At 37.8% G+C, this 15834-nt stretch overlaps 1 protein-coding gene across 3 annotated transcripts in view; it reads left to right on the top strand.

Moving 5' to 3' along the window:
• Positions 1 to 15834, top strand: part of PRKD3 (protein kinase D3) — a 43714-nt gene that overhangs the window by 12239 nt on the left and 15641 nt on the right. For all 3 annotated transcript variants that reach the window (XM_048299781.1, XM_048299778.1, XM_048299780.1), the window contains exons 3-9: positions 1415 to 1553; positions 3199 to 3330; positions 4004 to 4161; positions 6346 to 6535; positions 9271 to 9348; positions 11313 to 11496; positions 13029 to 13152. In XM_048299781.1, coding sequence (XP_048155738.1) covers positions 1415 to 1553; positions 3199 to 3330; positions 4004 to 4161; positions 6346 to 6535; positions 9271 to 9348; positions 11313 to 11496; positions 13029 to 13152 — 1005 coding nt within the window. The remainder of the gene's footprint in view (positions 1 to 1414; positions 1554 to 3198; positions 3331 to 4003; positions 4162 to 6345; positions 6536 to 9270; positions 9349 to 11312; positions 11497 to 13028; positions 13153 to 15834) is intronic.

Here is a 15834-nt window from a genome sequence, read left to right as displayed (position 1 = left end):
GAGAGCCAGAGGAAGCAGCCAGCTGCTTTGGCATCAGCCCAGTAAATCAGTTTCTTGCTGTGGACTAAGTATCTATATGCCAGTATAAATTTGTCAGCTCTGTCTTTTGCTTTTGCAAAGGCTAAATTGCACAAATTCTGCCTCTCCTTTTGACTGTCCAAGGTAGATAGCATGCTTTGTGGAGCATGGACTTTTTCAGTATTATGTGTCATGTAATTGTGTAGTGTGTACACACCAAAACAGAGAAGACCAACTTGATATTTCAGATAAAATTGCTGCTGAAAAGAGGACATGATTTTTCCTCTGAATGAGAAGAGAGTGTGAAAATGGGCATGATGGATACCTTCATTATGTTTTTGATTTGGTAGAACAAATCTTTGATTATTTTAGTTAGGAAAAATTAATATACCACAAGCTTCATGCAGTTTATATACTTACTGACTGTGTAACATGTAAATTACTAAGCTGTTACTTCATTAATTAAAAGTTTCTTCTGAGCTTTTCCATATTTTTTCCCCACATTCTTCCTGTTTTCTTCTGCGTGTGTGTTCCCACCTCAAGTTTGAATTCTGGTTTAAACCAAAAGGTCAAAGGAGCCACTTGAGTGCTACTCATTCCTCTCCAGGGTCTGTTGCTGCTCTTTTTCCCCATGAACTGTTTACTTTTAAGTTTTTCATTCTAAGAAGTTTTCATTTTAAGAAGTTTTACTCATACTTAACAGTGTTTTGAGGAGTAGGGAAAATACAGAATGAGAAAGCTTTTTTTCAGTGAAATGTCATGGAAAAACAGCAGGCTATTTAGTGTATCTGTTTCCTGTATGGATTTTCAGTATTATATTCTGTGTCCTTGTGGGGATTTAAGTTTTCCTTTTCACAGAATCACAGAAAATGGTTAAGGTTGGAAGGGATCACCGGAGGTCATAGAGTCCAACTTGCCTGCTCAAGCAGTGTCCTCTGGAGCATGTTACTCAGGATTTCTCGTATCTGTAGATCTAAACTGTTGTAGAACGGTGGCATGGAGCCTCTTAACTGGCTTGCTCCTCAAGAAAAATGTGGCAGGTGTTGCTGGAGTGTCTCAAGCTAAATACCTGCCTGACTAGAATACCTGAGAAGTAAGGGTTATAGGTGCTGGTATCCAAGTCAAAGGCCTGTATTGGCTTTCACTTGCCAGACTGATTATGCAGGTCTGAGAGATTAAAAACCCAAAGAAACAAAAATCTTAACAGTTTTTTTTTTCACCTTTAAAAAAAAAGTAGAAATTTTCAGAAAATGTTTTGTTTCCTCAAAAATAGGCAGATTAATTTTGTTACCATGAAACATTTACAACACTTGAGTTCTGTAGCTGTTATTAAAAACATTGATGTATAGGATTATCAAATAGCATGTATTAATTTAGAGTTTGATGTCTGTTGCAGTTCCCAGAGTGTGGTTTCTTTGGCATGTATGACAAAATTCTCCTGTTCCGTCATGACCTGAACTCAGATAATATTTTGCAACGAATTACATCAGCAGAAGAGATACACGAGGGAGATCTTGTTGAGGTTGTACTCTCTGGTAGGTATTATTGTAACAGTGGAACAACTCTTTATTCAGTAGATTAAAAGAAAATAGGACTTCATGGAGCATTATTTTCATGCCTGCCTTGAGCTTTTTCACTTCAATCTCATATACTTTGGGGTAGAGGATTTCAAGAAAATCCAGGTGTCATTGATGCTTCAGTACTCACTTTTGTTATTTTTTCATTTTTCTGTTTTAATCTTCTTCAGGTTTATTATGATAAACAAATCTGCATTATACAAATGAGAACTTATAAGTATAGTAATATCAGTTTTTAATTTTTATAATTGTTTAAGATGAAATGCAGGTAGGATTCAGAATTTGTTCTTCCAACTGTTGTGGGTTTTCTTTTGCTTTTATCTGTCTTTTTGTTCTGTAGCTTTTGCTATTGGTGGCTTATGCTGTCATAAGACTTTTAAAATGTAGTTGCTGAATCATGCCTATAAAAACAGACTCTTAAAGGTTATTGAAGTTCTTAAAAATGGTTTCTTTACACAATATAGTCCTTAGAGTGGTGGTTATTAACCAATAACGAGGACAAAATAACCCCAGCCCTGATTGTCATTGTATGTGTTTAATCAATATTTTGTCAAATTCAATCAAAAGTCAGCTGTAGTTAAACTATAAATTAAAGCTGGACTAGTATTGAGCAGTTTTTTAAGTCTTTGAGGGTAAAGTGACAAACTGAGGCTACGTTTTAGGAAGAGAGACCCTTGACTGTCATGGGCTTAGATTTGTAAACTTGATCAGTAAAGTATGAATTTGATAGCTGTAAGGCTGAGTCCTTGGCTGCATTTCAGGGTGCGTCCAGGATGTTCAGTAATTGATCATCTTAGTTCGAGCTTTTCATTGCTTCTGGTGAATTGCATATTTGGAAAATTTGTTGTGTCTGTTGGCAATCTCTGACAGTTTCCTTAGATAGACAGACCACCAGAAACTGAGGCGTTTTGGAGACATGTCAGTGTCTTTCAGTAGGTTTTTAAAAATAAGAATCTGAATAGGAAGAGTTAGTACATATTTGGTCAAAAAATAGTAGCCGTCAGGGCAAGATAATGATGTAAAATACCTTTTTTTTTTTTTTTCCTGCCTTCAAAGAAACAGGACAAAAATAATTTAAATATATCTGTGCTTGTTTAAGGAAAAGAATATTTCAATTTTCTGTGAAAACTTTATCCACAGTATCGCAGTTTTGATACACCAAGAGTTTAATCTAATAAACTTTTACAGTAAAAGTCCTTTAGAAGATAAAAATCTAACTTATAGAGCTGTCTTTTTTTAGAAAATTTTGTAGGTTACAAACCAGCTTGAAAATTAAGTTGCTCTTTCAAAGCTTTATTGTTGCTTTTAGCAAGGCTTATTGTACCTGCCTTCAACTTAGTGAGGTTTTCAACAGTGTGATTCATACTACTGATTAGTTGTGGCCATTAGCCTACAGAGTCCAATGCATATTTTTCCTCAATAAAAATGTTTACTGAAAACCATGTAGTCTTCTAAATGAATATTTAAATGATATACACTAAAATGATGTTTTCTAAACAGCTTGTTAGCATTCTTTGAATTAGCCATTTTTAAAACATGTTCTTTTCATAAATCTTTGTTGATCCTGTGGCAAGAACCATAACTTACTGCAATTTTTTAAAAGCTTTGGCTACAGTCGAAGATTTCCAGATTCGTCCTCATGCACTTTATGTGCATTCCTACAAGGCTCCTACTTTTTGTGACTACTGTGGAGAGATGCTTTGGGGTTTGGTACGACAAGGATTAAAATGTGAAGGTAAGTCTATGATGTTTAATGTATTTGTGTGTGTGTATAGCTATATAAGATGAGGAAGAAGAAATTGTATCGTGTTTGGTATGTTAGCAAGTAAGTGCTAAATGCAGTATTTCATAGTTGGAAGGGTTTGTGCATTGAAAACCCGAGTTCTGATCTTGGCATTAGTGCAAACCGTGTGTGACCTTGGACTAATGACTTAAGAAGTGTTGTTGTTTCCCACTTCGAAAAAAAATAGCTAGCTTACAACCTTGTGTTCTTTGCACAAGCAGCTCATAGTTTGGAGACACTCCCAAAGGGGAATCCCTTTCCTTATGGCTTTCATCCAGCTGGCTGTGGAGCACTCTGCAGCCTGCTGTCAGGTACTGACGTTGCCTTCTCACTGAATTCTTCTTGTGCTTCAAAGTGAGGGAGTGATGAAAGCCTCCTGATGGTGGGAGATCAGCTGCTTCCAAGTCTTGGGCCTTGTTGCTAGAACTGGGCTTACTGGAGAAAAAGCTGTTTCTGTGAATCACATCAAGAACACTAAAATAAGAGAATTTGGCACAACAGTCTGTTTCTGCCTTTGCCATTTTCCTGGATCATCTTTTTAAAACTGCTTTATCAAAATATTAGTACTCTTTTTGTTACTTTGAATGTTGGGAGCTTTTTTGAATTAAACAAACTACTCTTCCAGGTTGTGGGTTAAACTACCATAAGCGATGTGCCTTCAAGATTCCAAATAACTGCAGTGGAGTGAGAAAGAGGCGCCTGTCTAACGTGTCCTTACCAGGAGCAGGGCTTTCAGTTCCAAGACCAGCACAAGCTGAACACACATCCTCTGCCTCTGAAGAAGTATGTAATGTGAAAGGAGAAACAATTTCTGTTTATAAATTCTTTAACCTCTGGGGAACTAAATAGTGTTTTAAGTGGCTCAAGATGAGTATGTAGGAGTCAAGCTTGACCATTATGATTGGTTTTAGTGAATTTTAAAATCTGATGATTCTTAGACTGTGACACCTACTGCTTATTATTATTGTGAAAGATGAAACAGGAAATAAATTATAAATTTTATATATAATTTTGTTACTAGCTTTTCACTCATGGTTATATGAATGAACTCTTGGCTTCAGAATAATGAAACATCTTGCCTTCTTAGTAATACAGATTCATTCTGTAATTGTTGTATTAGTATAGAATAATTACTTGGCCAAAGCAGTACAAATTGTAAGCTTTTATGCTGGGGAAGAGTGTTCCTGATCTGCTGTTAAGCTTTTCACAAAGTTAATCCAAAAAAACCCAAACCCTGTCAAGGAGTGTGTAGGGGGTACAGGGCTTACAGTAAAAACCGACATCCACAGTAGTTCCTTGTTATGATGATTGCTGAGAGGTTGTCGGTTATCTAACAAATATCAATTATCAAGTATATCCCAAGGATATTGGGATCATAAGACAGAACAGGCAGTGATTAGATCCATTTGTTTGTGCCTTAGTCTTTTCTAATTATCTGTTACTTTACACTACAACTATTACCACAGTTTAAAATGCAGATCGTATAGTCTAGTTCAAGAATGTAATTTTTTTAGCTAGAAGCTATAAAAGCCTAGTCTTGAGTAATGAAAAATATTTATTTTGATGTTTGACTACTGGTAAGATCTATTCAGTGAACATAGAATTGTAACCATTTATCACAGAATTTAACTTTATGATTTCTATGTGCATGTTTAGTACCTTTTGATACCTCTTTGTTTTACTCAATGCCTTTTCTGTTTTAATTGCTAAAGTTTTTCTTCTAACTTAATTTCAAAGAATTTTTTTGACGGGGATTAATTTTCAAAATAATTTTTTTATTTTCTAAATATTTTTGCCTAATTTTGTAAGCTATCCAGGCATGCCATACCTCGCTTTTAAAAACTGATAGTTTGAGGTAGTGATTGGAATTTGGTTTGCCTACGTCCAGTGGTTTCCATTTTACCCTCTCTATGGAGGTCTGTATGTGCTGTCTGAACCTTGTCAGGTTACTTAAAAAATAAATGTCATGAGTGAATTTTTAGCATTTTATCATCTGTGGAAATAAAGGTTCATACATAACTTCCAGCTCTCTGTAAGGCTTTTCCATCTGGTGTTTTCATGGTTTTGTTTTGCTATACCAGAATGTCCTCTTAAAGCTTCTTGGTCAGGTTGCTTTCTTGTCTGGTCACTTTCTCAGCCAACAGCTGCTTTACTGACTTTTTTTCATCCACCAAGACCTCCAGGTCCTTCCCAGCAGGGCTGATCTTGATCCCCAGCCTGTGCTGATACTGTGGGGTGCCCCATCCCAGGTGCAGCACCAGCACTTGGCCTTGTTGAACCATATAAGTTTTGAATGGACCTAGTTCTCAAGCTTATCCAGGTCCCTCTGGATGGCATCATGTCCCTGCAGTGTGGCAGCTGCACCACTCAGCTGGGTGACATACACAAACTTGCTGAGGGTGCACTTGCTCCCACTGTCTGTCATTGGGGAAGATGTTTGATAGCACCAGTCCCAGTATCAGCCCTGAGGGACACCACTTGTCACTGATGTCTATCAGGACACTGAACCATTGACCACTACTCTCTGAATGTGAGCATCCAACCAATTCCTTATCCTCCTAAAAGTCCAGCCATTGAATCCATCTCTCCACTTTAGAGTGAAGGATATTATGGAAGACCATGTCAAAGGCTTTACAGAATTCCAGATAAATGACATCTGTAGCCCTTTTGTTGTCCACTGATGGAGTCACTCCATCATAGAAGGCCACTGGCTGTCCTGAATCACCTCCCTGTCCTTCATGTGCTTTAGCACAGCTTCTAGTAGGATCTCTGTGATCTTCCCAGGCACAGAGGGGAGGCTGACAGGTCAGTAGCTCCCAGGCTTGTCCATTCTATCCTTTTTAAAAACGGTGCAGTGTTTGCCTTTTTCCAGTCACATGGTATTTCACCTGACTGCTGTGACTTTTCAAAGCAGTCATGGCAGTAAAACTGTTCTGGTGCAAATTATGTATTCCTTCTTTATTCCAGCGTTGCTGCCCAGAACCTAGTAAGAGGATTCCCTCTTGGAGTGGCCGCCCCATCTGGATGGATAAGATGGTGCTTTGCAGAGTGAAGGTCCCACACACCTTTGCTGTTCACTCTTACACTCGTCCCACCATCTGCCAGTATTGCAAACGGCTGCTTAAGGGCCTTTTTCGCCAAGGAATGCAGTGTAAAGGTAAACATTTAATTTTCTGTTGTAGCAGTAAATTTCAGTAAAGGTCTTGTATTTAGAACTGATTGCAACTTAGGTGGCTGTATACTGCAGAGTAGGGCAGTGTAATTTTTGAAAAATTCCATAATTTTCAGAAGTTCACAGCAGCCATCATTTTCATTGTAGTGGGCTGTGCATTGCACATTTTTCTGAAAAATAAGATTTAATTGTGTGGATGGAGGACACTGTAATTCTAGAAGGATAATTATGAATTAATAAAAATGGGAAATACTTCCTTTTGTTCAATATCTAACCACTAAAGAATCTGTGCATTTTCATTGTGTTATTCTAGTACAGGATATTGGTTATTACCTTTTGGAGATATTTTATACAGCTAGGTGCCTGTGCTGAACTTGCATGGTTTTTATGTAGAATATGTTAACATGCATGGCTTCAGTTCTCAGACTCCTGTATGTGGTTCCTAGGGCATAATTATTGTGATCTCCTTCTGGCTTTTTATTGCCAGTTAGTGCAGATCTGTCAGCTTTGTTGCAGGAAACAAAAGTCTAGTGATGAACCATGAACATTAATATGGAAAGGAGTTTCCATTTCTCTCATGTGAGTTTGTCAAACAGGAGTATCAAAGGTCAGCTTTTTGAGAGAGGTCGCTTAATACATTTTCAGTTTGTTTTATTAGAGGAGAGAAAAAATTGTAAGCTTACATCTGTGTTAACTTTTTTTGACTAGTAATGCTGCTCTCTCATGTAAGTAAGGAAGTAATTTTATCTTTCATTTCTGTTGTTATTTGCAGTCTCTGTAGTCTGTTTGAAGTCTGCATCCTGAACTGGTTTTGATATTTTTTCCAGTCAGTGTGTCTCTTGGATACACATGATACAAAAATAATGAAGCCTGAAAAAGATGCCTTGCAGTTTTAACATAGAGATGCTGCTGGCCATATACAATTGCTGTGACTATATCCAGCTGAACAAATGGGGCTACCACATCAGTTTCAGGGAATTGAATGACACTGGATAAAAATATTATTGTATGCATATTGTAAGCGTTTATGTAAGGAAAACAGGCCTAGAGAAATGCTCTGTGTATGTGCAGGACAGAAATAAGTGTCTTAATAGGCCTCCAGTATGATCCTATACTTATTTTTAATACATCAGGAATTGATATCAAGCAGTTAAAATATTTTCCTACTGCCTTCTCCTACAGATTCTTAAGGTTTCCCACCGACTTCCTCGTGCACATTCCCAAAGCTTGGGGTCTCTTAGCGGTTTTATGTTTCGGAGTACCCATAAGAGCCCTGGATTTCTTGATTTAATTCAGGTTGCTGTTTGGGCTCTGAGGATGCATCTCTTTGAGATGCTAAGGCTGTATTTGTGGTAATAAATTAAATGTGCCCAGAAACATTCCCGGACACAGAGGTCAGCTGGGACAGAATGACCCATGTTCATGAACAAGTTTTCCTAGCATCCCAGCCTGGGTGGCTCTGTGCAGACTGCCTGTTTGGACCAATTTCATAGGATGCTCTGGTTTATGAGTTAGACCTTGGAACTGTTTGGGATTTTGCTGATGCTGTGGGCCAAAAGCATGCTAGGAGATGTTTGTAGCTATTTACTGGACTAGAGAACTGCATTGCACTATCCAAGAATGTTTCTGAATGTAGTTTAAGTTATTAGGATAGATTCAATCTTCTGGTTTCCTGACAGAATTTGAAATGTGTCTGTTTCTTCCAGCCTCCTTTACAGTAGTAAAGTAACTGTATTCCATAATATGGACTGAAGCCATGGCTGTAAAAAAGGCAGTTTGTGGGTCTCCTAGGGTGCATCCTTTTAGGCACTCAGAAGCTGAGCAGTATTGTATTCTGCTCCAGAATCTGGCTCCTCTGATACTAAAAATGGAGAGATACTGATTCTTCTCTTGTCTGGACCTAAAAGGAAAACACATTGAGCTTGCTTTGGATAGCAAAAAGAGGCAAATTATCAATATGAAAACAGTTGTGGGGGCAGTAGGGAGTTTTGAAATTCATGGTGTTGGTAGAGTTGAAAATCACAGGGATGCTACTAATAAAGGAAATTCCTGTTAGTACCAGTAATGCTGTATGCTGGACTTTGCCCAGTAGCCTGCATCTGATACCTCGGGTGCAGAAATGGCACGCATCCAGGTGAGATTCCATCTCCACGTCAGGTCAAACCTGGACATAATGTTATTCTGTCTGCCCCGTGTCAGCAAGAAATGGAGCTTGAGTAGTCAGCCAAATCTGTAACCTAAATGAGAGGGGAACAGGACTTTGGGATTTACTACAGAACATATTTGCTCTGATGTAGTTGTGTGATTGTAGAGGCTTCTGATGTCTGTAAGTCTTAGCTGGCAGATGGGGAAAAATGTTAGAGATGAGACATTTAAATCATATAGCAATGGGAAAAAGGATGTGGAACAAATGAAAGAATGGGAAAAATTACATCATGATGGAAAAAGTAGCTACAGAAAAAGCTAGAGAAGTAGCAAACTATTTTGTACTGGAAGGGGAAGTACTGACATAATAAACTGTGGTGGGACAAATCACCGTGTGACATCAGGACAAGATTGTTAATTTCCTCCTGGAGGTGACCTCATTGGTGCTGTCCTCAGTTCCATGCAAATGTATGAATCTGAGCTGAGGTTTGTGTTGGAAGCAGTGAGTGATAAATTTTAGTGTCTGGGTGGGAGTGAGGTTCTGCTATCACGGGCTTATTTATCTGCCATTTTAGATTGCAGATTCAACTGCCACAAACGCTGTGCACCTAAAGTACCTCGAGACTGTCTTGGAGAGGTGATTTTCAATGGAGGTAAGATGAGAAACATGCTTTCAAATACTGAGAGATCTTTTGAGGCTGAACAAGATGCATTAGTATTTAGTTCCCTCATCTTTGAATATTTGACGTACTTTTATTTATCTTGTCGGTTTTTTCACTGAGGTTAGTGAAAATGGAAAAGATTCACTGTAAAACTTACACTCTGGTGACTTAAATTTTACTTAATCAGTCTTGGCACGTTCACTATGCTTTGCTTGGGATTGCTCAATGGAAATGAAACATCAAGAAGCCACTCAAATGTACAAAATTTGAGGATCTGTTGTGATCAGTCTGCTCATTGTTCACCATAAAATACATACTTTAAAACGTTAATATCTGAAGACACGTACCATTTTTTATGACTTTCTCATATCCATGATTTTTACTGGCCAGAGTTAGCCCAGATGCTTGAGATAAAAGAAAAAGGAGAAAAACCCCAAGCCAAACCAAAAGAAAGAACTCCACTCTAATTTCTGGAAACCTCAATGAAGTTGGACTGCTTTCTGAATAGACCTTACAGAACTGAAAGAGAAGTGTGTGGAACACTTTGTGGAAGAATGTTTAGAGTATTTTTATAGGTTTTAGACCAGTGATGCCTATGCCTATTAAGCTGATGAATTGTGGGATAGATGAGCAGATGGGGATTAAAAAATGGTTGAATGGGTGGGCCTAGAGAGTGGTTATCAATGGCAAGTAACTCATGGTGTACCCCAGGGGCCAACAAAGGGTCCAGCCCTGTTCAACATCTTCATTAATGATCTTGATGGGGCAGAGTGTACCCTCAGCAGGTTTGCAGGTGACTGGGAGGACTGGCTGATATGACAGAGGGCTTGTGCTGCTATCCAGACTGGAGAAATGAACTCAGGGCATTGTTGGATCAGGTGACCTTCAAAAATCTCCTCCAATGTCAACCATTCTGTGATTGTGTTGCCTTGATCCTTGTCACACATTGTTTAGTGAAACAAAATTGGTGACATGCAGCAGGTCACATCAAACTGTACAACTTGATTCAGAGGCTTGGGCAACAGCTGTGTATTAGCCAGTGGGTCTGTTGCCATTGCACAATGTATCCCATCCATTCATGCCTGCCTTCTCCAGCTCCCAGGCTCTGTCCTGGATCTTGATGTTGGTGGCTGTGAACAGCAGTGCGCAACATGGCCTGGTTTTACTGCCCTTGTGATGCTAAGGTGCTAAAAGGCCACATAGTTTGGGAGCTATGGTTTCATATAATTCTTCTGAGGACATAAGGAGCAATTTATTTTTTCTTCTTTCTCTCACTCTTAATTGAGCTCACCCCAGGTAAAAACAAACACACAAACAACCCCCCACAGACCAGCAAACAAAAAACAACCATAAAAAGGCTACAGATTAAGATATTTTTATATCTTAATTCTTAGTTTTCCACAGTGCCAGTTGTACAGTTTTTGAAAACGCTAAACTTCTGCCTGCAAAAAATCAGATGTGAATAAGATCTGTTCTGCTTTTCTCCCTTCAATTCCACAGCCCACCTTTTCTTTCTTACTTTCCTTATTATAGACTACAAGAGCAGCAAGAGCAGAGTTGGGTTTCTGTTAATGGAGAATTAAATTTGCACAGGGATAATTCTCTGGGTCATCTCTAGCCATCGAAAGGTTACTTTGTCCTGATGACTCGTGTAAAAAAATTGCTTAATGAGATTTAGGTTTAGACTTTAAGCTTTTCACTCTGTTTCTTTCAGTGTGGTTTGTGTTTTAGTTGGGTCTCTCTTGCCTTGGCATTTAGCAAAACAAAATTGATAATGTTCATCAGCATACTCTGCATCTTATAGCAAAAATGTGAAGATTTTGTATGTTGTGATTGTACTTTAATGGTTACTTCCATAAATGTGAACTGAAAAAAAATTGATGGGTTTTGGAAGATTTTATTTTATTTTTTTAAGTTGTGTGTTTGAAATAATGTCTGACTTGTGTTGTTTCCAGAACCTGCTAGTCCAGGCCAGGACTTAGATATGCCAATGGAAGTTGATAGCAGTGAAATGAACAGTGATGGTAGTCGAGTTCTAGATGATGCTGAAGAGCCCTCCCCTCCAGAGGACAAAATCTTTTTTATGGATCCATCTGACCTTGACGCAGACAAAGATGAGGAAGCTGTCAAAACAATCAGGTAAGTTATAAGGTGGATTTCTTTGCTCAGGATGTACTTTGCTCAATATTGTGAGCAAAACATTTCCAGTTAGCCCAGTTTTATTGCTGAAAGTGTATTTTCCCTTTGTGTGGGGCTTTTTTTTTTTTTTCTTTTTTTCTTTTTTAGCTTGAAAATACTTTGTAAAGTTCACCTGCCTCAAGAAAATCTGAAACATAGATTAAAGGAATATAGTCTCTTCTAATTGGAAAATGTGTTATGCTATGACTTTTATTGAAGAAATACAACTAGATTATCAAAGCAGGATAAAACTTACAGTTTAACAAGGCTAATGCATGGTTAAGGTCTCTGTGACTTGAGCCTAATTTAGTTACTGTTATATATGTGTGGATTTAAAAGGTATTAGTTGAGATATTTTAATATTGGCATCACAGCCTACATGCATGTTAGGCAATAGTTTGTTTTATTTATCTTGAAAGTGATTTTTCTGAAATCTTTTATCCAGTACCTGTTAACATAGTTCCTTAAATCAAATTTGATCTTTTTATTTTATCTATTATTTTGAGTAGTGTCATCCTGATTTTCTTAGTCATTCTTAATAAGATAAGTGCGGTTGTGTTCAGTCAAGCTAAACGTCACCGTAGCTCAGGGCTTAATAGCAAATTTGTGAGGGAGAGCATATAATGATACCTCCCAACTATCAGTGATTTATAGCTCAAGGATCTCCTGAAAGGGAAGTAACATCCACCTTTAAGTAGGATTTTTCCATTTATTTCTAATTGGATTTGAAGCAGTTCAGGTTTTCGGCATGACAGCATCCTGTAGCCAATTCTATGGTGTAACTGCGTGCCATGTTAAAGCATCCTTACGTTTTTGTTTTGAAACTACCTCATGTTGTTGTGTGTTTACAAATGTGTCTGTTAGTGCTGCATGTAGAGCTCTGGTGTTAGGCAGGCACCTCAGTGGTTGGCTTCATCTTCAGTGCTATTAAAACCTGTATGTTTAATTAGTGGCTGTCTCAGAATATTAGAGATTATGAAACCCTTGTCTGAAGGACAGTTAATATACCTGAGCATTGATAGAATTTTCTAGTGCAGTTGTGATTTGAATTAACACACCCCTGTTTGTATTTTCATAACTTTAAAGTTTGCTTTGATAGGGACCTTCACTAACAACAATATTAAGAAGCAGTTTAATCAACTTACAAGAAGAAATGATGGTTATGCTGATGTTAATTATATTCCTATGGTGTCAAATAGCATAAAAGATCAGCAGTCTCAGCAAATTGTTTTGAGAGGATGATTTCTGTAAGTGTCCTCACTCCAGTGTGTTTCTTCTCTGTTCCTTAGAATAATTTGAGTACTGCAATACTTGCCTTAGGAGAGCTATTAGGAGCTCTGATGCCTTATTAATTTCATCAATCAACTAAATCTGTATGGGAAGAAAAGGTGTCTGTTCCTGAAAATTATGGGCTAAGTGTGTAAAATGGATATAATTGCAGTCCTGTTGTATTTTAACTTGTTACAGATTAAACTCTTGTATCTTCTTTTTAGTCCCTCAACAAGCAATAATATTCCTCTCATGCGAGTTGTACAGTCAATCAAACACACAAAGAGGAAGAGCAGTACAATGGTGAAAGAAGGATGGATGGTCCACTATACTAGTAGAGACAACCTGGTCAGTTACTTTAATTTCTTCCTAAATTATTTCTCTAAAATAGCGTATTTTATTTCTGATTTACAGTACCATTTGAAAGAACTTAGCTGTGATGTCCATTATAAAGAAATCTGGTTCAAGGGAGAAACTCTATTTTATTCAAAATACTTCATGTGGTGATTGAATAGTACTTTTCCTGCTCCCCTTTAAGAAGGAAAAGCATCTCTACATTGTCTCAAATGAATTGCATGTGTAGTATTTCAGCTTTCTTGAGAAGGTAACTTGGAATAATTCGCTTGTGTCTTCTTTCTCTTGAGTAGTTGAACTAAATGCTTGTGTCTCTTTTTCTATTCTACTACATGAAAAGGTGGAAATCTTAAAATTATGGGTAACAACAACATGGTTGACAGTATTATTCTAATGATCTAGATGTTTGTAAATAGTTAGGTGTAGATATGGGTAGCCAGTGCTACCAATAATGAGCTCTTAATTGAGTAGGCAAGCTACTTGATTTTGTGTATTGAGGAGGAAGACAGGGAAAAATAACAGGGTTCCTTAGTATTGTCTGATGGGAGGAAGTGAATCCTCTTGGTTTTTGGTACGTGAATGAAAAGGATGAAGTTATGAAGTTCCCAGATTTCGTGGAGAACATTATGGCACATTGAGACTGTCCATGAAAGGCAGCAGAAATACTTTTGCATTCTTTGTCTCTGTGGCATCTGATTGAAGGAGACATAGAGATTTAGAGAAGCAAAGTTATTCAAGTTCTGCTGAAATCAAGTTAAGGGGTGATAATAGTCAGCTCAGGTTACTGTAATATTTCACTTTTTGTGATTGGCAGCTAAACTGACTGCTGTAAATGGTCTTTCCGAAACTGTCTTAAAAACCACTTCTTTAAGGTTCAGTTTTCTAATACCTGGATGTATTTATCACAATCCAAAATAAGTATCTGGCATATTTTAGATGTGGTTATAGCCAAGACTACGTAAAAGTTACGACTATCATCAGCTGGCTCTGGAAAAACTAAGGCCAGGTAGCAGAAAAATGTGAATAGTTCTAGCAGAACTGTTCAGGGCAGGCCTGGTATTCAGCTCTGACTTAAACTTTCAGTACAACCAGTATGTTTGTTTTTCCATGGACTTTTTTTTTGAACTTCCCCTTAGAACAGTGATCTGATGGAACACCTTTGCTTAGTTTGATTTTCTTCATCTGTCAGTATGGCTGCTACCTTGATGACATCAACTGAAAAAGGCCAGTCATCTGACCCAAAGCAAGGTACCTCCAGCCAAACAAGATCTCACAGGGCTTCCTAATGGGAGGAGACTTCCGTATTGGGCATTACAACATCAGCAATTTCCCTTGACCCTTCCGTTCTCAGCAGTGTCAGGCTGTTTCCTATTCCTGAAACAACTGGGCTTCCTATCAGTTCCAGACAGGTTCATTTTAACAGCAGGATCTGTATGCTTCTTGTGCTCCCTGGATAACAAGATATTTCACCCTTTATAATGAGAAGTTTCTGTGTCATCATCTCTACTCTTTTTCTGACTGTGGTCCCATCCTTTCTCAGAGTAGGGTATGGGGCAGATTTTGAATCCCTGAGTAAGTTACCAGCCTGTTCCTTAATTCCTTTCCTCCAAAGTCTTTCCTGATTCATGATTTAATAAAGAGCATATATATGTCCGAAGGACGGGTTTACCCTTTTGGTTTCACCCATTGTCCCAGTGCTGTCTGGTAATTCTTTTTAGTTAAATCCATTCATGAGCCAGCTTTATTTGTCTAACTCCTATAGGTAGTCTTAGCTTCCTCCTGAGCGAACTGATTTAAGCTCTGCCTAAATATGAAAAAAAACACAACCTTTGCTTTTAATATGACAAAGTTTATAAAACATAAATGTAATAGAATAATATTTCAAACTTTTTCATCCTAACTTAGAGTCAAGGGTCTTGGATTTTTGTCCCAGAAGAATGGAAGTGGTTTTCTAACTATATGAGCATGGTGCAAGCAAAGTATCTTAGATTCACAGAGCCGTATTAACTTTCTAAAAGCGTCTTAGTTTTGAGGAATATTCTTCTGCTTAAATTACAAGCCAGTTATATGCAACAGTTAATCCATGTTACTTTTTGTTGGGGAAGATTTCTTGTTGGTGGATACTTCCAGCAAATGGCTATTGAGTCTGTCTTGGGTTTTTTTTCCCCCCACAAGGTACTTTTTCCATTTGAATCTTATAATGTGTTCGTGTTGCCACTGTGTGCTTTTGACCACCTAGGTTCTGTATTGACAAAAGAATTAAGGACTTGTTAGGCTTGCTCAGTGCTTGAACCTGTGCAGTGTTGGTATGAGGGCACAGAGGGAGAAAGCATGACTCCCACAGTTGTTACTGAATTTAAATAACTCAGATTTTGTGAGAATATGCACCTGCAGTAAAACGTGTCTAGTAACTGTTTTTTCCTGTATGAGGTAACTCCTGTTGTCACTGCTTTTACTGCAAGGTAAGTGATATTTTTGCTAGCTTGTGGAAGTAATTTTTGAGCTTCTTCTTTAACAAAGTCTTTATTCCCAAAGTTTATTTTTTCATTTCTTTAGTCTAAGATGCAACTGTAGATTAATTGAATGATTATCATAGTAATTTAAAGCATTTCTTATTTAAATAATGAGATAGCAGAAAACATGAGAGGTTTATTCCTTATGTAATTGTACTATGCA

This window comes from Corvus hawaiiensis, chromosome 3 (genome assembly GCF_020740725.1).
Source record: "Corvus hawaiiensis isolate bCorHaw1 chromosome 3, bCorHaw1.pri.cur, whole genome shotgun sequence".
Classification (NCBI taxonomy): domain Eukaryota; kingdom Metazoa; phylum Chordata; class Aves; order Passeriformes; family Corvidae; genus Corvus; species Corvus hawaiiensis.
The sequence above is the reverse complement of the archived record's forward strand: the minus strand, read 5'-3'. Positions and strand labels throughout refer to the sequence as shown.